The sequence below is a fragment of the Salmo salar genome, chromosome 06 (genome assembly GCF_965601325.2).
Source record: "Salmo salar chromosome 06, fSalSal1, whole genome shotgun sequence".
NCBI classification, from domain to species: domain Eukaryota; kingdom Metazoa; phylum Chordata; class Actinopteri; order Salmoniformes; family Salmonidae; genus Salmo; species Salmo salar.
The window spans coordinates 56,000,001-56,022,121 of NC_138296.1; the positions used below are offsets into that span (position 1 = coordinate 56,000,001).

General features: G+C 42.6%; 1 protein-coding gene across 1 annotated transcript in view; it reads right to left on the bottom strand.

The window, feature by feature from the left end:
* The window catches only part of LOC106607556 (prolyl endopeptidase), a 64,232-nt gene that overhangs the window by 40,487 nt on the left and 1,624 nt on the right, over window positions 1–22,121 (bottom strand). The window contains exons 4-8 of the mRNA XM_014204595.3: window positions 21,205–21,335; window positions 14,183–14,392; window positions 12,910–13,031; window positions 12,529–12,634; window positions 6,244–6,435 (exon numbers count right to left, since the gene is read on the bottom strand). Of these exons, the coding sequence (XP_014060070.1) occupies window positions 6,244–6,435; window positions 12,529–12,634; window positions 12,910–13,031; window positions 14,183–14,392; window positions 21,205–21,335 (761 nt within the window). The remainder of the gene's footprint in view (window positions 1–6,243; window positions 6,436–12,528; window positions 12,635–12,909; window positions 13,032–14,182; window positions 14,393–21,204; window positions 21,336–22,121) is intronic.

Genomic DNA, 22,121 nt, shown 5'->3' on the forward strand with positions numbered 1-22,121 from the left:
CTTAGAGAAAGGACATTGTGACATCTTGTGGACAATCAGATTCTTACACCTGAGAACGAAGGACACGGCCTCTGTCGAACCTTTCTCACTAAGCGAAACTCAGCCCACGAAGGCCTGGACCCAACAAAATACCCAACAAAGACCTTCAACACGTAAATACATGAATTACACTTCTTACCCATAAGAGCGGCAGATCGGGGCAAGGTATTAGGGCTATTATAAGTATAGTTTCCAAATGTATCCAAGTGTTGCTTTTCTCTCTTGCCCTCTCTAAATCTCCATCTTGTGTAACACGTGTCACGTTGTGTTGGTCCGCTAGGGACCTGTAGTCATTGTATTAAGTTCTAATCAATAACCTATACCGTGTGTGTGAGATTATATATAAATAATAATTTATCTTGTGAGTAAATAAATCATCAAATCAATGTGTGTGGTATGGAATGATTAGTGAGACCCAGATTTGTGCAGAGTCTACGATGTTCAGAATGAGACTGATATGAGGAAATTATTGACGACTAGTATATCTATATTCTTGAGTTAATTCGGGAAATGGTGACTCATTAAACAAACTTCTCCCGTGGTGCCCCAAATTCCTAATGAGTTTATTGTTCCCTGATTAATTGTATCAAGTAATAATTAAACGTAGTAGGAACTTAACCTCTAGGGTAGGGGGCAGTATTTGCACGGCCGGATAAAAAAACGTACCCGATTTAATCTGGTTATTACTACTGCCCAGAAACTAGAAAATGCATATAATTATTGGCTTTGGATAGAAAACACTTTAAAGTTTCTAAAACTGTTTGAATGGTGTCTGTATAACAGAACTCATATGGCAGGCAAAAACCTGAGAAGATTCCTTACAGGAAGTGCCCTCTCTGACCATTTCTTGGGCTTCTACACTCTTTACTGAAAACTGAGGATCTCTGCTGTAACGTGACACTTCCTACAGCTCCCATAGGCTCTCAGAAGGCGGCAAAACGCTGAATGATGCCTTTGGAGCCCCTGGCTGAAAAACAGTAGCGCATTTGGATAGTGGTCGATCAAAGAACAATGAGACTGAGGCGCGTGCACGAGGCGACACCATGTTTTTATTTTCTCGTCTTTGAACGAAAACAGGGTTTCCCGGTCGGAATATTATCGAGAAAAATCGCATAAAAATTTATTTTAAACAGCGGTTGACATGCTTCGAAGTACGGTAATGGAATATTTAGATTTTTTTTGTCACGAAACGCGTCGGGCGCGTCACCCTTCGGATAGTGTCTTGAGCGCACGAACAAAACAGAGGATATTTGAACATAACTATGGATTATTTTGAACCAAACCAACATTTGTTATTGAAGTAGAAGTCCTGGGAGTGCATTCTGACGAAGAACAGCAAAGGTAATCAAATTTTTCTAATAGTAAATCGGAGTTTGGTGAGGGCCAAACTTGGTGGGTGTCAAATTAGCTAGCCCGTGATGGCTGGGCTATCTACTCAGAATATTGCAAAATGTGCTTTTGCCGAAAAGCTATTTTAAAATCGGACATAGCGATTGCATAAAGGAGTTCTGTATCTATAATTCTTAAAATAATTATGTTTTTTGTGAACGTTTATCGTGAGTAATTTAGTAAATTCACCGGAAGTTTGCGGTGGGTATGCTAGTTCTGAACGTCACATGCTAATGTAAAAAGCTGGTTTTTGATATAAATATGAACTTGATTGAACAAAACATGCATGTATTGTATAACATAATGTCCTATGAGTGTCATCTGATGAAGATCATCAAAGGTTAGTGCTGCATTTAGCTGTGGTTTGGGTTTATGTGACATTATATGCTAGCTTGAAAAATGGGTGTCTGATTATTTCTGGCTGGGTACTCTGCTGACATAATCTAATGTTTTGCTTTCGTTGTAAAGCCTTTTTGAAATCGGACAGTGTGGTTAGATTAACGAGAGTCTTGTCTTTAACCTGTTAGGGCTAGGGGGCAGCATTTGCACGTCTGGATAAAAAAAATGTACCCGATTTAATCTGGTTACTAATCCTACCCAGTAACTAGAATATGCATATACTTATTATATATGGATAGAAAACACTCTAAAGTTTCTAAAACTGTTTGAATGCTGTCTGTGAGTATAACAGAACTCATTTGGCAGGCAAAACCCTGAGACATTTTCTGACAGCAAGTGGATACCTGATGTGTTGTATTACCTTTAAACCTATCCCATTGAAAAACACAGGGGCTGAGGAATATTTTGGCACTTCCTATTGCTTCCACTAGATGTCACCAGCCTTTACAAAGTGTTTTGAGTCTTCTGGAGGGAGATCTGACCGAACAAGAGCCATGGAACGATGATGTCCCATTAGACACCTGGCGCGCGAGTTCATGTTGGGTACCCTCGTTCCAATACGTTATAAAAGAGTATGCATTCGTCCACCTTGAATATTATTCATGTTCTGGTTAAAAAAGGCCCTAATGATTTATGCTATACAACGTTTGACATGTTTGAACGAACGGAAATATATTTTTTCCCCTCGTTCATGACGAGAAGTCCGGCTGGCTTAGATCATGTGCTAACAAGACGGAGATTTTTGGACATAAATTATGAGCTTTTTTGAACAAAACTACATTCGTTATGGACCTGTGATACCTGGAAGTGACATCTGATGAAGAGAATCAAAGGTAATGGATTATTTACATAGTATTTTCGATTTTAGATCTCCCCAACATGACGGCTAGTCTGTATCGCAACGCGTATTTTTCTGGGCGCAGTGCTCAGATTATTGCAAAGTGTGATTTCCCAGTAAGGTTATTTTTAAATCTGGCAAGTTGATTGCGTTCAAGAGATGTAAATCTATAATTCTTTAAATGACAATATAATATTTTACCAATGTTTTCTAATTTTAATTATTTAATTTGTTACGCTGACTTGACTGCCGGTTATTGGAGGGAAACGATTTCCTCAACATCAATGCCATAGTAAAACGCTGTTTTTGGATATAAATATGAACTTGATAGAACTAAAAATGCATGCATTGTCTAACATAATGTCCTAGGAGTGTCATCTGATGGAGATTGTAAAAGGTTAGTGCATCATTTTAGCTGGTTTTATGGTTTTGGTGACCCTGTCTTTGACTTGACAAAACATTACACACAACTCTTGTAAATGTACTGTCCTAACATACTCTAAATTTATGCTTTCGCCGTAAAACCTTTTTGAAATCGTAGAACGTGGTTAGATTAAGGAGATGTTTATCTTTCAAAGGGTGTAAAATAGTTGTATGTTTGAAAAATTTGAATTTTGACATTTATTTGGATTCAAATTTGCCGCTCTTGAAATGCACCTGCTGTTGATGGAGTGCACCACGGGTGGCACGCTAGCGTCCCACCTAGCCCATAGAGGTTAAAATGGTGTAAAATAGTCATATGTTTGAGAAATTGAAGTAATAGCATTTCTAAGGTATTTGAATAACGCGCCACGGGATTCCACTGGCTGTTGAGTAGGTGGGACGATTTCGTCCCACATACCCTAGAGAGGTTAATTGATTAAAAAGCAGTGATCACATTAATGATAGTCACGTAACGACAGCACTATTGTAGTTATTTTGGATCTCAGTGCCGCATTTGATACTATTGATCATAACATCTTTGTTGACCGGCTGGGTAGGAATCTCTCACGTTGCCCACCAGTGGTTCAGGTCATATCTATGTGGGAGATGTTGCCCAGCATGGGTGGTTCAGTACTGTCCGCAACACCTATTCACTACGGTGTCCCCCTCAGGGGTCAATTCTGGGCCCCATCCATTTCTCTGTACATGCTTCCCCTTATCATTCGCAATCATAACATTTAGTTTCTCTGCTATGCAGATGACACACAGCTGTATTTACCAATCAGACCCAATGACCAAGCTAGCGTAGCTACCCTTAAGTGTCTTGCTGACATCAAATGTTGTTTGTCTTACCATTTTCTCAAGTTCAATGATATTTGTCCCACACCTTGCTAGAACCCAGATTCTAAGTAACCTTGGTCATTAGTCAACCAATGTAAAGCCTGCGGCCAGAAACCTTGGTCTCTTCTTTGAACCTGACCTAAACCTCGAGCTGCATGTAAAGAAGTTTGTCCAGTCCTGCTTTTATCATCTAAGAGACAGCTAAAGTCAAGTATTTATTTTAGTCACTGATCTGGGGAAAGTTACACATACAGTAATCTAGGCTTGAGGAAATAAAATGAACTCTGTATAAATGTCTGCCAGAAATCACTGCATCGTTTAGTTAAGGGGTGTCAAACATTAGGCCCAAAAGGGGGTTCAATCCAGCCCGTATTGGTTTGAGTAAACATATATTTTTAACTGTGAGGACTACTTTTTGCAAATTTTGACAGCAAGGAAATAACCAACTTTCAGCGCGGACCTCGTTAAAGACAGAATGCGGCCACCGGGGCAAAATTCGTTTGACAACCCTGGTCTAGTTAGTTCAAAATGCTGCAGCTCAGCTTTTAACAGGCAAAAGAAAAATGTACCCATATCACACCTATTTTAGCTTCTCTACACTGGCTACCAGTCACTTTGAGAATATATTTAAATGTTTTATTAAATTAACCTATATCTCTGATCTTGAATATCCATATGAGCCAGGACGCAGCCTGAGATCCTCTGACAGGGCTCTGTAGACCACTCCAAAGTCTAGGTTGAAAACTAAAGGAGACTGGGCATTTGCCATTAGGACCCCTAGACTTTGGAATGATCTGCCAGAGGAGATCAGACTTGTAGATTCAGTGCCTCTTTAAAACCCTACTGAAGACACACTTATAAAGATGCTTTTAATGCATTATTTTAAATTCTCCTTCATCCTGTCTTTGTTAGTACTTTTATTTTAACATTTTATGATGCAAAGCACTTTGTTACTTGTATTGAAAAGCGCTATACACATATTTATTATTATTTTAAAAAAAAGTTGTCATCACTGCTGGCTGCAGCCAAAGTGTTATTTTGGTAAAAACCTACAGTGCATTCGATAAGTATTCAGACCCCTTGACTTTTTCAACATTGTTACGTTAAAGCTTTATTCTACATTGGATTAATTCCCCCCCCCCATCGATCCATACACAATACCCCATAATGACAAAGCAAAAACAGGTTCAGAAAAAGTTGTAAATGTATTACAAATAAAAAAACGGAAATATTTACAAAAGTATTCAGACCCTTTACTCAGTACTTTGTTGAAGCACCTTTGGCAGCGATTACAGTGTCTTCTTGGTCATGACGCTACAAGCTTGGCACATCTGTATTCGGGGAGTTTCTCCAATTCGTCTTCTCAGATCCTCTCAAGCGCTGTCAGGTTGTATGGGGAGCATTGCTGCACAGTTATTTTCAGGTCTCTCCAGAGGTGTTCGATTGGGTTCAAGTCCAGGCTGTGGTTGGGCCACTCAAGGAGACGTATCCCGAAGCCACTCCTGCGTTGTCTTGGCTGTGTGGTTAGGGTTGTTGTCCTGTTGGAAGGTGAACCTTCGCCCCAGTCTGAGGTCCTGAGCACTCTGTAGCAGGTTTTCATCAAGGATCTCTTTACTTTGCTCCGTTAACAATTCCCTCGATCCTGACTAGTCTCCCATTCCCTGCAGTTGAAAAACATCCCCACAGCATTATGCTGCCACCACCATGCATCACTGTAGGGATGGTGCCAGGTTCCTCCAGACATGATGCTTGGCATTCAGGCCAAAGAGTTCAATATTAGTTTCATCAGACCAGAGAATATTGTTTCTCTTTAGTTGCCTTTTGGCAAACTCCAAGTGGGCGGTCATGTGCCTTTTACTATTCTGGAAGGTTCTCCCATCTCCACATTGGAACTCTAGAGCTCTGTCAGAGTGACCATCGGGTTCTTGGTCACCTCCCTGACCAAGTCCCTTCTCCCCCGATTGCTCAGTTTGGCCGGGCAGCCAGCTCTAGGATGAGTCTTGGTGGTTCCAAACTTCTTCCTTTCAAGAATGATGGAGGCCACTGTGACCTTGGGGACCTTCAATGCTGCAGAAATGTTTTGGTACCCTTCACCAGATCTGTGCCACAACACAATCCTGTCTCGGAGCTCTACGGACAATTCCTTCGACCTAATCAAAATATCTTGATTAGGCTGCCTTTTAAAGATCACTTGTTGGTAGTAGCAAGCAGTGGGTGGAAATAATTTTTTCCTCTTTAGTTTATATTTTGGTCTAGCTTCTGTATAAAGTATATTATTTGCGTAAAACCCTCTCTTTTCATTGTCTGTGACCTACCGATGACGTCCTTGTCGTGCTGGGGGATAAGCTCCTTCCAGTTGGCCTGGGCAGGCTGGGCAAAGTTTATGTTGATGAGGCGGTAGCGCGGGGCCTCCAGGTTGGTCTTGAAGGTGAACACCGTGCCTTCGTTGGTCACGTACTCGTACTCCGCATCAAAGTTGTCTATCAGCTTCACCCACGGCAAGAGGCCTGGAGAAGAAAAAAGATAAAATGAGTGATCTAATGCGATGCACACAGAGGGCCAATGAAAATATCTACTTATGGATGGATTTTACCCATTTAACCAGGTTTTCCCATTGAGCTCAAATGAAGAAAAAAATAAAATCTAAGGAGATTTGGCCAAGTGATTTTATTTCTATAGCTAAGATGGCAAAAAAAATGTGAAGATTAGGGCCAGGCCTTTATTTTTTTTTAGCATGTCGATCATCACACCACGTATGAATTAATTGTCACGTGTGCATACCATGATGCAGGCCTGCACCAGCCCCAGCTAACACACCTGACTCCAATAATCAACTAAACATATTCAGTTAAAAATGCAATTAGTTTAAAATCAGGTGTGTTTGCTAGGGATGGGGGAAAAGTGCGACACCAAATAAAATTAGGAATGGAATTGTCCAGGCCTGAATCTAACGTAATTAATCAATTAGTCCAAAATAAAAATTCCTAACAATGTAGATTGACTTCAAATTAAAATGTTTGCTGACAATTATTCACATCAGCAGCCTACGCTTCAGCCTAATGCTCTTTTTTTTAACCAGAAAATTATCATGATCCATTGGGTAATTTGTCACTTTCAATGATAAGTAATGTTTTGAGGTAGTCTGTATTAAAATAAACACAGTATGTCCATTTTATATATGATATAATAACAGATTGCATTTTACACCGCCTCCACCCGTCGCCTCAAGATGAATGTTTTGGTTCATAGCACTAGTTGCACCACTGAAGTTTAAAATGAAAAGGACAATTTTAAAATCTATTTTGTTGTACTGTTACATTTGTATCACTGTTTCATGTCCAATGGAGTTGTTACATACAGTATAATTTGAGCTGCGTGAACCACGAGGAAATTATTTGGATCATTTCATTTTCCCTGTTAGAACCATGAGCAGCATGGACATGTCTGATCAGACCTGGCCGCTTAATGGTTACAATTTAGCCAAGCTGTGTCGGTATGCAGCAAATGAGAAAGCACATGCTATTTGTATCTCCATAAAACAGATCTGCTTGCGGGCCCGGCTCCACAAGGGGGAAAAAAGGAGCTTAGCCACCTGTGTGCCATCTCAGTTTTAGTTATGTCCCAATATAAAAATTGCAAAAAAGTTCAAATGATTGAGTAACACGGTTGGCGCGAAATCTTTCGCTGAGCTGCATCAGCACCATTGACAGAGCGCGCTGTAAAGTGTGTGTTTGCATGTAGGGGGGCTATGGAAAACCACTGGGTGGTTAGGTATGACGCCAGTGGGTTTCCATAAAAAGCGTGGATTTTATTTATTTATTTTTTATAAAATCGCTGCACATCTTTGCTAGGCTCCGCGAATTACATGGTACGCCTCCGCCTGTAATAGGCCCATTTGATTTTGATTTCTAAGGGGGGGGGGGGGGGGGGGGGTCAAATGTAGTTTAAGATGCTACACTCAACTCCAGAGTTTAGTTAGCTTCTTAGCTTGCGGTAAAAGGCATTGAGTGTTATTTGACTATTTTGCTCTAACCAGCTAATCCGCCACGGTGGGTATCATAAATCAAACCAAAGAGGCTGCCTCCAAGCCCAGCAGTAATGCTGCTGCCGAGCTCCAGCTAGCACCGTGTGACGAGCGTACACCCCCCCCCCCCCCCCCCTTCCACAAGTGCCTCCAGGATAATGGCTCCTCAGCCCCCTCAAGACTGTTTTTGACGATCGTGGAACAGAGGAGCCGAGCCCAGGTTAGCCTAGAATCCTACCCTAGCCACAGGTATTCTGTCCAAAAACTTTCATTTAATAGCAACTGGTTCATAGGAAGAGTGTGGCTGGAATACTCAGTTACTGCAGATGCAGCATTTTGATTCCCATGTCGAAAGTTCTGTATTGGGTCCAATGCAAACAAGGCCTTCAACCAAGGCCGGTATTCTAACTGGAAAGCATGCTATGGATAGAACCAAAGGATTAGCTAGGCATGCATCAAGCAAGGAGCATTTGAAATGCGCTGCAAAAAGAAAAACTATTTCAAAATGCTATGCGAACTGAGGTGTCAATACTTAACGATAGGCAGCTGACAGGAACTCATTTTTCTGCTTTGACAAACGTGTTCAGTAAGAACAGACGAAGCATGCTACACCAAAGGAAAGCTCAACTAATCCAACTGGCATTTGAGGGAGATCTTTCAAGAAGATTTCACAGAGAATGGAATGATCGATTACTCAGAAAGTTCAACAAAGCCGCAACTCTTCTGAAAAGGTAGTAAACAATCTAGCTGGTTGGTTTTGAGCAAAATTTTGGTGGTAGAGCCAGTGGCATAAAATCCAGCAAAAACCTAGAGTATGGAATAGCAAAATTACTTCTTTAGCAAGGCTATATTTTCATTGCCAAAACGGCCTTAGTGTGTAGGGTGCCGTCCATGGTGCGTGCTGATGGAGCGCAGCAGAGATTTCACGCCAACCTGTTACTTCTTGGTCAAAAGCACTCAATGGCCTCAGCATTTTAACTTATGTTTATTGTAGTATAGTGTGATAAACATAATTCAATATATACTGAACAAAAAAATTAAAAGCAACAATTTCAATGACATTACTGAGTTACAGTTCATTTAAGGAAATATATCAATTGAAATAAATAACTTAGCCCCTAATCTAAGGATTTCACATGACTGGGCAGGGGTGCAACCATGGGTGGGCCTGGGAGAGAATAGGTCCACCCACTTGGGAGCAAGGCCCACCCACCGCGGAGCCAGGCCCCACCAATCAGAATTAATTTGTCACTACAAAAGGGATTATTACAGACAGAAATAATCCCCAGCTTCATCAAATGTCCAGGTGGCTGGTCTTACACAATCCCACAGGTAAAGAAGCCAGATGTGGAGGTCCTGGGCTGGCGTGGTTACACGAGGTCTGAGGTTGTGAGGCCAGTTAGACGTATCGCCAAATTCTCTAAAACGACGTTGGAGGCAGCTTATTGTAGAGAAATGAACATTAAATTCTCTGGTAACAATTCTCTTGTGGACATTCTTGCAGTAAGCATTCCAATTGCACACTCCATCAAAACTTGACACATCTGTGTCATTGCACTGTCCTATCCCATCTGGACAAGAGCAATACCTATGTAAGAATGCTGTTCATTGACTATAGCTCAACACCATAGCACCCTCCAAGCTCATCATTAAGCTCGAGGCCCTGGGTTTTTGGTCCTGGACTTCCTGACGGGCCACCCCCAGGTGGTGAAGCTAGGAAACAACATCTCCACTTCGCTGATCCTCAACACTGGGGCCCCACAAGGGTACATGCTCAGCCCCCTCCTGTACTTCCTGTTCACCCATGACTGCGTGGCCATGCACACCTCCAACTCAATCAGACGACACAAAAGGAGTAGGCTTGACTACCAACAACGAGACAACCTGCAGGGAGGAATGGAGGGCTCTGGGAGTGTGGTGTCAGGAAAATAACCTCACTCACCAACAAAACTAAGAAGATGATTGTAGACTTCAGGAAACAGCAGAGGGAGCACCCCCTATCCACAGACTGGACAGCAGTGGAGAAGGTGGAAAGTTAAGTTCCTCTGCGTACACATCACTGACAAACTGAAATGGTCCACCCACACAGACAGTGTGGTGAAGGTACAACCGTTCCTCTTCAATCTCAGGAACCTGAAGAAATTTGGCTTGTCACCCAAAACCCTCAAACTTTTACAGATGCACAATTGAGAGCATCCTGTCACCTGTATCACCGCCTAGTACGGCAACTACACCTCCCACAACCGCAGGGCTCACCAGAGGGTGGTGAGGTCTGCACAACGCATCACCGGTGGCAAACTACCCACTCTCCAGGACACCTACAGTACCCAATGTCACAGGAAGGCCAAAAAGATCATCAAGGACAACAACCACCCGAGCCACTGCCTGTTCACCCCGCCATCATCCAGAAGGTGAGGTCAGTACAGGTGCATCAAAGCTGGGACCGAGATTGAAAAACAGCTTCTATCTCAAGGCCATCAGACTATTAAACAGTATTCACTAACACAGAGAGGCTGCTAATTAGAGATGTATACAAAGCTCGCCCTCCATTTGGCAAATCTGACCATAATTCTATCCTCCCGATTCCTGCTTACAAGCAAAAACTAAAGCAGGAAGTACCAGCGACTCCCTCAATATTGAAGTGATCAGATGATGCGGAATCTAAGCTACAGGACTGTTTTGCTAGCACAGACTGGAATATGTTCCGGGATTCATATATGCTCCGTACATATCCCACCCAGAAGCCATGGATTACAGGCAACATCTGCATCGAGCTAAAGGCTAGAGCTGCTGCTTTCAAGGAGCGGGACACTAATCCGGACGCTTTTAAGAAAACCCGCTATGCCCTCAGACAAACCATCAAACAGGCAAAGCATCAATCCTACTACATCGGCTCTGACGCTCGTCGGATGTGGCTGGGCTTGCAAAATATTACAGACTACAAAAAGGGAAGCACAGCCGCGAGCTGCCCAGTGTCGTAAGCCTATCAGACGAGCTACACACCTTTTATGCTAGCTTCGAGGTAAGCAACACTGAAGCATGCATGAGAGCCCAAGCTGTTCTGGATGACTGCGTGATCAAGTTCTTCGTAGCTGATGTGAGCAAGACCTTTAAAACAGGTCAACATTCACAAGGTCGCAGAGCCAATCGCACTCCACACTTGTCTTTCCCACCTGGACAAAAGCAACACCTACGTAAGTGTGCGGTTCATTGACTACAGCTCAGTGTTCAACACCATAGTGCCCACAAAGCTCATCACTAAGCTAAGGACCCTAGGATTAAACACTTCCCTGTGACGGGCCGCCCCCAGGCGGTAAGGGTAGGCAAGAACACATCTGCCACGTTGATCCTCAACACTGGAGACCCTCAGGGGTGCGTGCTTAGTTTGTCGTCTGTACTCCCTATTTACCCACGACTGTGTGGCCAAGCACGACTCCAACACCATCATTACGTTTACTGACGACACAACAGTGGTAGACCTGATCACCAACAACGATGAGACAGCCTACAGGGAGGTGGTCAGAGACCTGGTGTCAGGACAACAACCTCTCCCTCAACGTGAGTAAAACGAAGGAGCTGATCGTGGAATACAGGAAAAGGAGAGCCGAATACACCCCCATTCACATCAACGTGGAGGTAGTGGAGCGTGTCGAGAGTTAAGTTCCTTGGTGTCCACATCACCAACGAACTATAATGGTCCAAACACACCCAGACAGTTGTGAAGAGGGCACGACAACACATTTTCCCCCTCAGGAGACTGAAAAGATTTGGCATGTGTCCCCAGAACCTAAAAAAGTTCTACAGCTGCACCAGAGAGCATCCTGACCGGTTGCATCACCGCCTGGTATGGTAACACTGCTCGGCATCCGACTACAAGGTGCTACAGAGGGTAGTGCGTACAGCCCAGTACGTCACTGGGGCCAAGCTTCCTGCCATCCAGGACCTATATACCAGGCGTGTCAGCGGAAGGCACAAAAAAAATGGCAAAGACTCCAGAGGCCCTAGTCATAGACTGTTCTCTCTGCTACCGTATGGAAAGCAGTACCAGAGCGCTAAGTCTAGGTTCAAAAGGCTCCTCAACAGCTTCTACCGTGATGCCATTAGACTGATAAAAAATGTAGCAAATTGCTACCCAGACTATTTGCATTGACCCGTTTATTTTTTTACGCTGTTGCTACTCACTGTTTATTATCTATGCAGTCACTTTACCCCTACCTACATGTACAAATTACCTCAACTAACCTGTACCCCCGCACGACTCTGTACCAGTACCCCCTGTATATAGCCTCGTTGTTATTTTATTGTTATTTTTTAAAGTACTTTCACTTATTTAGTAAATATTTTCATTACAATTTCTTGAACTGCATTATTGGTTAAGGGCTTGTAAGTAAGCATTGTGCATGTGACAAACAGAATGAAAATATTTTAACGGAAAAGCCATGCTCTAAAACAAATATGGCGGGGGGGGGGGGGGGGTCGTCATAAATTCAGGGAGCTTCAGAAAGCTTCAGCTGAACCATCGTTTTGGGCGAGGGTACATGTGATTATTATAATTTATTATGAAGGCATGGGGTACCTGTGATGCCCTGAGGAGTGGTTTGGAGGTCGCAGTACCACAGCCGGTTGACCGGGTCACAGCCCTCCCTGATGGACAGCAGCACGTAGCGCCCATCATCGGACACCTGGAGAGAGCGACACTGGTCAAGCACTCTGACCACAAACCTCTTCCGCTAACCCTAACCCAAATAAAATACCAGAGAAATTGCTAACAGCAAAACTGTGTGAAGAGGGGAACAGGATTGGCATAGATGCTAAATGAACAGAAAATATTACTTACAATTAAGATAATGACATTACTCAAATAATGTCATTTCTGCTTCAGTGCCTATTTAAGCTTAGAACCAAGTCACCCACCTGTCTGTTGAAGAGTGTTTAAGTAATAGTGACTCCATCCTACCTCGACACCGCTCATCCACTTTGGATGGTCGGAGAACTCAGCACATAGGCAGTCCTGGGACTGGGGGGTCCCCAACACGTGAAAGTAGAGCTTCTGGTGCAGGTTGGTGGACGTCTCCGTGCCTAGAGGAGAGAGAGACGTTAATGTACCATGTCTGCCCCATTGTGGCAATGGGAGGACCCTAACATATTATAAACACGCAACGATTTTACTGAGTTACTTTTCTTGTAAAGAAATCTGTCAATTGAAATTAATTCATTAGGCCCTAATCACGACTGGGAATACAGATATGCATCTGTTGTTCAGAGATTACCTTTAAAAAAAAAAAAAGTTGAGGCTTGGATCAGAAAAACAGTCAGTATCTAGTGTGATCATTTACTTCATGCAGCGTGACATCTCCTTCCCATAGAGTTGATCAGGCTGTTGATTGTAGCCCACTCCTCTTCAATGGCTGTGCAAAGTTTCTGGATGTTGGCGGGAACTGGAACACGCTGTCGTACACGTCGATCCAGAGCATCCCAAACATGCTCAATGGGTCACATCTGGTGAGTATGCAGCCAAAGAAAGAAATGGGACATTTTCAGCTTCCAGGAATTGTCTACAGATCCTTGCGACATGGGGCCGTGCATTATCATGCTGAAACATGGAGGTGATGACATCAAATGAATGGTAAGACAATGAGCCTTAGGATTTCGTTGCGGTATCTGTGCATTTAAATTGTCATCAATAAAATGCAATTGTGTTCGTTGTCTGTAGCTTATGCCTGCCCATAACCCCACCGCGGGGCACTCTGTTCACAACGTTGACATCAGCAAATCGCTCGCCCACACGAGGCCATACAAGTGGTCTGCGATTGTAAGGCCAGTTGGGTGTACTGACAAACGTTGGAGGCGACTTATGGTAGAGAAATGAACATTCAAGTCTCTGGCAACAGCTTGGGTGGACATTCCTGCAGTCAGCATACCAATCGCATGCTCCCACATTTTAGTGGCCTTTTATTGTCCCAACACAAGGTGTTGTGTAATGAGCATGCTGTTTAATCAGCTTCTTGATATGCCACGCCTCTCAGGTGGATGGATTACCTTGGCAAAGGATAAATGTTTACTAACTGAAATGTAAACTCATTTGTGCATAACATTTTAGAGAAATTAGCTTTGTGCGTATTGAACACTTCTGGGATCTTTTATTTCAAGTCAAGATACATGGGACCCACACTTTACATGTTGCGTTTATATTTTTGTTCAGTGTGTGTCTACTTAGCCAGGATGCTCACCATCGCTCTTGCCCTCCTGCATGGGGTAAGAGTTGTAGAAGAGGCCCTTGCCGTCATGGGTCCAGGACATGCAGCTGAACTTAACCCTCTCTAGTTTGTCCTTGAGGGCCACAGCCCCCTCCACCTGCAAGAAGTGCATCTCCACCCAGTCCGAGCCGCTGGCGCTGGTACCATACGCCAGGTATTCGCCATCCTCCGAGAACGCATAGCCTGAGGATTGACAGAACCTGATTTAAAGCCTTTATTTAACCAAGTAAGACTTTTATAGTGAAGACATAACAGGAGATGGCGGAGAGCAGGGGCACAATGAGTTAACCTATGCCAAGATTCCCCGACTTGTGGTCCACGACCAAAATTTGGCCGACAGGTGAAGTTCTCTCGAAAATACAGTACCTGTCAGAAGTTTGGGCACACCTACTCATTACAGGGTTTCTTTACTTCTACAATGTAGAATAATAGTGAAGATATCAACACTATGAAACAACATATGGAATCATGTAGTAAACAAAAAGTGTTAAATCAAAATATCTATATATTTTTTTATAATCTTCAAAGTAGCCACCCTTTGCCTTGATGTCAGCTTTGCAGACTCTTGACACGCTCAACCAGCTTCATGAGTTAGTCACCTGGAACGCATTTCAATTAACAGTGTGCCTTGTTAAAAATACATTTGTGGAATTTCTTTCCTTCTTAATGTGTTTGAGCCAAATCAGTTGTGTTGTGACAAGGTAGGGTAGTATACAGAAGATAGCCCTATTTGGTAAAAGACCAAGTCCAAATTTAGGCAAGAACAGCTCAAATAAGCAAAGAGAAACGACAGTCAATCATTACTTTAAAACAATAAAGGTCAGTCAATCTGGAAAATTAAGAACTTTGAAAGTTTCTTCAAGTGCAGTCGCAAAAACCATCAAGCGCTATGATGAAACGGGCTCTCATGAGGACTGTCACAGGAAAGGAAGACAGAGTTACCTCTCATTAGAGTTACCAGCCTCAGAAATCGCAGCCCAAATATTTGCTTCACAGAGTTCAAGTAACTGACAACATCAACTGTTCAGAGGAGACTGCATGAAATCAGGCCTTCATGGTCGAATTGCTGCAAAGAAACCACTACTAAAGGACACCACCAATAAAAAGAAGAGAGTTGCTTGGGCCAAGAAACATGAGCAATGGACATTAGACTGGTGGAAACATGTCCTTTTGTCTGATGAGTCCAAATTTGATTTTAGGTTCCAACCACCATGTCTTTCTGAGACGCAGAATAGGTGAACGGATGATCTCTGCATGTGTGGTCCCACCGTGAAGCATGGAGGTGGTGGTGTGATGGTGTGTGGGTGCTTTGCTGGTGGAACTGTCAGTGATTTATTTAGAATTCAAGGCACACTTAACCAGCATTAACTGCATCGATACGTTATCCCATCTGGTTTGCGCTTATCATTTGTTTTTCAACAACAGGACAATGACCAAACACACCTCCAGGCTGTAAGGGCTATTTGACCAAGAAGGAGAGTGATGAAGTGCTGCATCAGATGACCTGGCCTCCACAAAAATCACCTGAACTCAACCCAATTGAGATGGTTTGGGATGAGTTGGACCGCAGAGAAGAAAAAGCAGCCAACAAACAGTTGGAAAAGCATTCCAGGTGAAGCTGGTTGAGAAAATGCCAAGAGTGTGCTAAGCTGTCATCAAGGCAAAGAGTGGCTATTTTTAAGAAACTTAAATGTAAAATATTTATTTATTTATTTATTATTACTACATGATTCTGTGTGTTATTTCATAGTTGATGTCTTCACTGTTATTCTACAATGTAAAAAATTGTGTTATAAAAAAAAAAAAAAAAAAACCTGGAATGAGTAGGTGTCCAAACTTTTGACTGGTACTATATCTCACACACACACACCAGTCGGGAAGTATTTAGACCCTTGGCTTTTTCTACATTTTGTTACATTATAGCCTTATTATAAAATGAATTAAATGTTTCTCGTCACACTCGACACAATACCCCATAATGGCAAAGTGAACAGGTTTAGATATTATTGCAAATGTATTAAAATAAAAAAACAGAAATAACACCCTTTGCTATGAGCCTCAAAATTGAGCTCAGATGCATCCTGTTTCCATTGATCATCCTTGACATGTTTCTACAACTTGGAGTCCACCTTTCTTTTCACACCTGTCTATTTAAAAAGGTCCCAAATTTGACAGTGCATCTCAGAGCAAAAACCAAGCCATGAGGTTGAAGGAATTGTCTGAAAAGCTCAGAGACAGGATTGTGTTGAGGCACAGATCTGGGGAAGGGTACAACAAAAATTATTCTGCAGCATTGAAGGTCCCCAAGAACACAGTGGCCAGCATCATTCTTAAATTGAAGAAGTTTGGAACCAACAAGACCTCAGGGAGGTGACCAAGAACCTGATGGTCACTGACAGAGCTCCAGAGTTCCTCTGTGGAGGTGGGAGAACCTTCCAGAAGGACAACCATCTCTGCAGCACTCCCCCAATCAGGCCTTTATGTTAGAGTGTCCAGACGGAAAACACTCAGTAAAAGCCACAACAGCCCGCTTGGAGATTGCCAAAAGGTATCCGACCATGAGAAACAAGATTCTCTGGTCTGACGAAAGCAAGATTGAACTCTTTGGCCTGAATGCCAAGCGTCACGTCTGGAGGAAACCTGGCACCATCCCTACAGTGAAGCATGGGTGGCAGCATCATGCTGTGGGGATGTTTTTCAGCGGAAGGGACTGGGAGACTAGTCAGGATCGAGGGAAAGATGACCGGAGCAAAGTACAGATAGAACCTTCATGAAAACCTGCACGAGAAGTTTCACCTTCGAACAGGACAACAACCCTACGCATACAGTCAAGACAACATAGGAGTGGCTTTGGGACAAGTCTATGAATGTCCTTGAGTGGCCCAGCCAGAACCCAGACTTGAACCGATCGAACATCTCTGGATAGACCTGAAAATGGCTGTGCAGCAACGCTTCCTATCCAACCTGACAGAGCTTGAGAGGATCTTCAGAGACAAATGGGAGAAACTCCCCAAATACAGGTGTGCCTAGCTTGCAGCATCATACCAAAGAATACTCAAGGTTGTGATCACTGCCAAAGGTGCTTCAACAAAGTACTAGTATGCATCCTACCTTTGAAGCATCTCTCTGAGTAGGCCATCTATCCCTTTTCAATTATTCCTGTGCCATCCACATTTGTGCATAGCCTATATTGGTCAAGTTAACAGGTTGTTTGCTAGCTAGCTACCAAACCAACAATTAGCAGGCCATGAGCAGCCAAAAACTGACAATTATATGGTTTCTGGAATTATACAAAATGAGCACTAAAATGCGGTAGAAAGGGTAAAAGGTAGCACCATGACTGTCACGGTGCTCCGTTATTCCTCTATGGCACTCCGAGGCTGCATGACTGCGACGCCTAGTCAGACTGGCCTGGGCTCTTGGTTCTAACAGGCTAAATGAAAAGACAGCGTAAGCACTTTTCTCAAGAAGCAAGCTGCTCCAACAATTAAACAAACATAACAGAAGATCAGTGTGCACACCCCAGCTGTATGTAACATTTAGATGCATTCTGTGCTGAGGCAAAGATTTTAAATGACAGACACCCCGTCCCCCCCAAAACTTTTTTTCCCCCTTCTGATTTACACAATTAACTTGGATGGCCTATTTTGAGATCAAAATTGAGAATATCGCTTAAGAGACGAGTTTGCATCCCTGTACAGCTCCTTCAGAAAGTATTCATACCCCTTGACGTATTCTACATTATGTGTTATTGCCTGAATTCAAAATGTATTCCCCACCCATCTACAGTCATGGCCAAAAGTTGAGAATGACACAAATATTAATTTCCACAAAGTTTGCTGCTTCAGTGTCTTTAGATATTTTGGTCAGATGTTACTATGGAATACTGAAGTATAATTACAAGCATTTCATAAGTGTCAAAGGCTTTTATTGACAATTACATGAAGTTGATGCAAAGAGTCAATATTTGCAGTGTTGACCCTTCTTTTTCCAAGACCTCTGTAATCCGCCCTGGCATGCTGTCAATTAACTTCTGGGCCACATCCTGACTGATGGCAGCCCATTCTTGCATAATCAATGCTTGGAGTTTGTCAGATTGGGGGTTTTTGTTTGTCCAGCCGCCTCGAGGATTGACCACAAGTTCTCAAAGGGATTAAGGTCTGGGGAGTTTCCTGGCCATGGACCCAAAATATTTATGTTTTGTTCCCCGAGCCACTTAGGTATCACTTTTGCCTTATGGCAAGGTGCTCCATCATGCTGGAAAAGGCATTGTTCGTCACCAAACTGTTCCTGGATGGTTGGGAGAAGTTGCTCTCAGGGGGTGTGTTGGTACCATTCTTTATTCATGGCTGTGTTCTTAGGCAAAATTGTGAGTGAGCCCACTCCCTTGGCTGAGAAGCACCCCCACACATGAATGGTCTCAGGATGCTTTACTGTTGGCATGACACAGGACTAATGGTAGCGCTCACCTTGTCTTCTCCGGACAAGCTTTTTTCCCCAGATGCCCCAAACAATCGGAAAGGGGATTCAGAGATAATGACTTTACCTCAGTCCTCAGCAGTCTAATCCCTGTACCTTTTGCAGAATATCAGTCTGTCCATGATGTTTTTCCTGGAGAGAAGTGGCTTCTTTGCTGCCCTTCTTGACACCAGGCCATCCTCAAAAAGTCTTTGCCTCACTGTGCGTGCAGATGCAATCACACCTGCCTGCTGCCATTCCTGAGCAAGCTCTGTATTGGTGGTGCTCAGATTCCGCAGCTGAATCAACTTTAGGAGACGGTCGTGGCGCTTGTTGGACTTTCTTGGGCGCCCTGAAGCCTTCTTCACAACAATTGAACCGCTCTCCTTGAAGTTCTTGATGATCCAATAAATGGTTGATTTAGGTGCAATCTTACTGGCAGCAATATCCTTGCCTGTGAAGCCCTTTTTGTGCAAAGCAATGATGACGGCACGTGTTTCCTTGCAGGTAACCATGGTTGACAGAGGAAGAACAATGATTCCAAGCACCATTCTCCTTTTGAAACTTCCAGTCGGTTATTCGAACTCCATCAGCATGACAGAGTGATCTCCAGCCTTGTCCTCATCAACACTCACACCTGTATTAACGAGAGAATCACTGACATGCTGTCAGCTGGTCCTTTTGTGGTAGGGCTGAAATGCAGTGGAAATGTTTTGGGGGATTCAGTTCATTTGCATGGCAAAGAGGGACTTTGCAATTAATTGCAATTCATCTGATCACTCTTCATAACATTCTGGAGTATATGCAAATTGCCATCATACAAACTGAGGCAGCAGACTTTGAAAATGAATATTTGTGTCATTCTCAAAACTTTTGGGCACGACGGCACACACAATACCACATAATGACGAAGTGAAAACACTTTTTTTCTCCAAATGTCACAAATGTATAAAATGAAATACAGAAATCTAATTTAAGTAAGTATTCACACCCCCGAGTCAATATTTTGTATAAGAAACTTTGGCAGTGATTATAGCTGTTCGGCTATCATTTTTTAGCCCAAGAGACTTCCACACCTGTATTGTGCAACATTTGCCCATTATTATTTTCAAAATACTTAAAGCTCTGTCAAATTGGTTGTTGATCATTGCTAGACAACTATTTTCAGGTCATGCCATAGATTTCAGTAGATTTAAGTCAGAATTTTAACTCGGCCACTCAGGAACATTCACGGTCTTGTGGTAAGCAACTCCAGTGTAGATTTGGCCTTGTGTTTTAGGTTATTGTCCTGCTGAAAGGTGAATACATCTCCCACTGTCTGGTGAAAAGCAGACAACCAGGTTTTCCTTTAGGATTTTGCCTGTGCTTAGCTCCATTCTGAAAAACCCCCTAGTCCTTAATGATTACAAGCATACCCATAACATGACGCAGCTACCACAATGCTTGAAAATAGAGGATGGAGAGTGGTACTCAGTAACGTGTTGTATTGGATTTTCCCCAAACATAACACTTTGCATTCAGGACAAAAAGTTAATTTCTTGACCACATATTTTGCAGTATTACTTTCAGTGCCTTGTTGTAAACAGGATGAGTGCTTTGGAATATGTTTTATTCTGTACAGGCTTTCTTTTCACTGTCAATTAGGTTAGTATTGTGGAGCAACTACAATGTTGTTGATCCATCTTCAGTTTTATCCAATAACAGCCATTAAACTCTCTTTTAAAGTCACCATTGGCCAAACTGAAATCCCTGAGCAGTTTCCTTCCTCCCTGGCAACTGAGTTAGGAAGGACGCCTGTATCTTTGTATTGACTGGGTGTATTGATACATCATCCAAAGTGTAATTAATATGTCACCATACTCAAAGGGATATTCAATATCTATTTTTTTTCCTTTTTACACACACATCTACCAGTAGGTGTTCTTTATGAGGCATTGGAAAACCTCCCTTGTCTATGTGGTTGAATCTGTGTTTGAAATTCACTGCTCAAATGAGGGACCTTACATAATTTAGTGTGTTGGGTACAGAGATGAGGTAGTGATTCAAAAAATTGTTTAAACACTATTACTGCACAAAGACTGAGTCCATGCAACTTGTTGACTTTAGGCAAGTTTTACTCCTGAAGTTATATAAGCTGTCCATAACAAAAGGGGTTGAATACTTATTGATTCAAGACATTTCAGCTTTTCATTTTTAATTAACTTGTAAAAATGGCCAAAAACATAATTCCACATTGAAATGATGGGGTATTGTGTGTTGGCCAGTGACAAATCTCAAATGAATCATTTTAAATTCAGGCTGTAGCACAACAAAATGTGGAAAAAGTCAAGGGGTGTGAATACTTTCTGAATACGCATCATATAGCCTTGCATGTCCGGCTAGACAACATAGTATTCAGTCAGCGACACACATTGATTGTTAATAGAGAATATATCATGAAGACAACGGCCATCTGTGTAGTATTGTCAATAAAGAAAATATTCTACACAAATGTGTTTTAAATATTAATATTGTTTGTACACATTTTAGTCCCCCACCTTGTAAAGCAACAGTCCCGTCCTCAGAGAAAGTGTTTGGATCCAGAAAGACTGTGGGCTCTGCCTCCAGGCTCTCCTGAACATACATCACACTCTGGTTCTGGAGACCCGTGTTGTAGAAGTGGAAATACCTGTAGAGGGGGCCAGGAATGTGAGCCAGACATCAATGGAACCGCACTACCCAGTATTCCAAGAGACAAGTCCCCCTGAGCCACTCAGTGCGTTTTCTCACAGTTTTGAGCTACAGTTCGAATCAGAGATCGCCTATTTGTTATTTTGTATTATTTACATTTTAGTCTGGTTGGTTTCACATTGACAAAATGTCAAACAACCTAAAATTTCTAAACAAAACCACGCGTCTATGCATGTCTTTTGTTAAATCTATTTATGATTATCATGAAGCATCACTTGTGTCCCAATCTTCATATTACTTTCGCTTTGATCTTCCAACATGCAGCAGGAAACAGAAATAGATGCTCTAACTCCGACGTGAATAGGCTAAATTCAAAAGCCTATAACCCCTCGTCTCCCCTAATCTACATAGGATGCTCCCATAAATGTGCTGCTACTCACAGAATGTTTCAGAGATCTCAAGTTATGATGCTGTGTGCATTTCATCAAATGCTCACAGTCAAACAACCAATAATAGTGCTCGACTCTGGTTATTTTTCTTTCTCACCTGCAGCGAACTGCACCAGGGTTCGAATTGAATCGGACCACTACTACCCTTCATTATTTTTCTTAACGAAAAACGTTTTGAAGCAGAATAATTTTTCTATTTGACAAATGCAGCTAGGTCCCTCCGCCATTTGATAGTTTGCTTCTGATGGGTTCCTAGTGAATAAACCTCTGGAGCTGTCCAATAAGAAATGCTCATTTTTATTTTCTGTTGCAGAACATTTAAGACATTTTCTGTT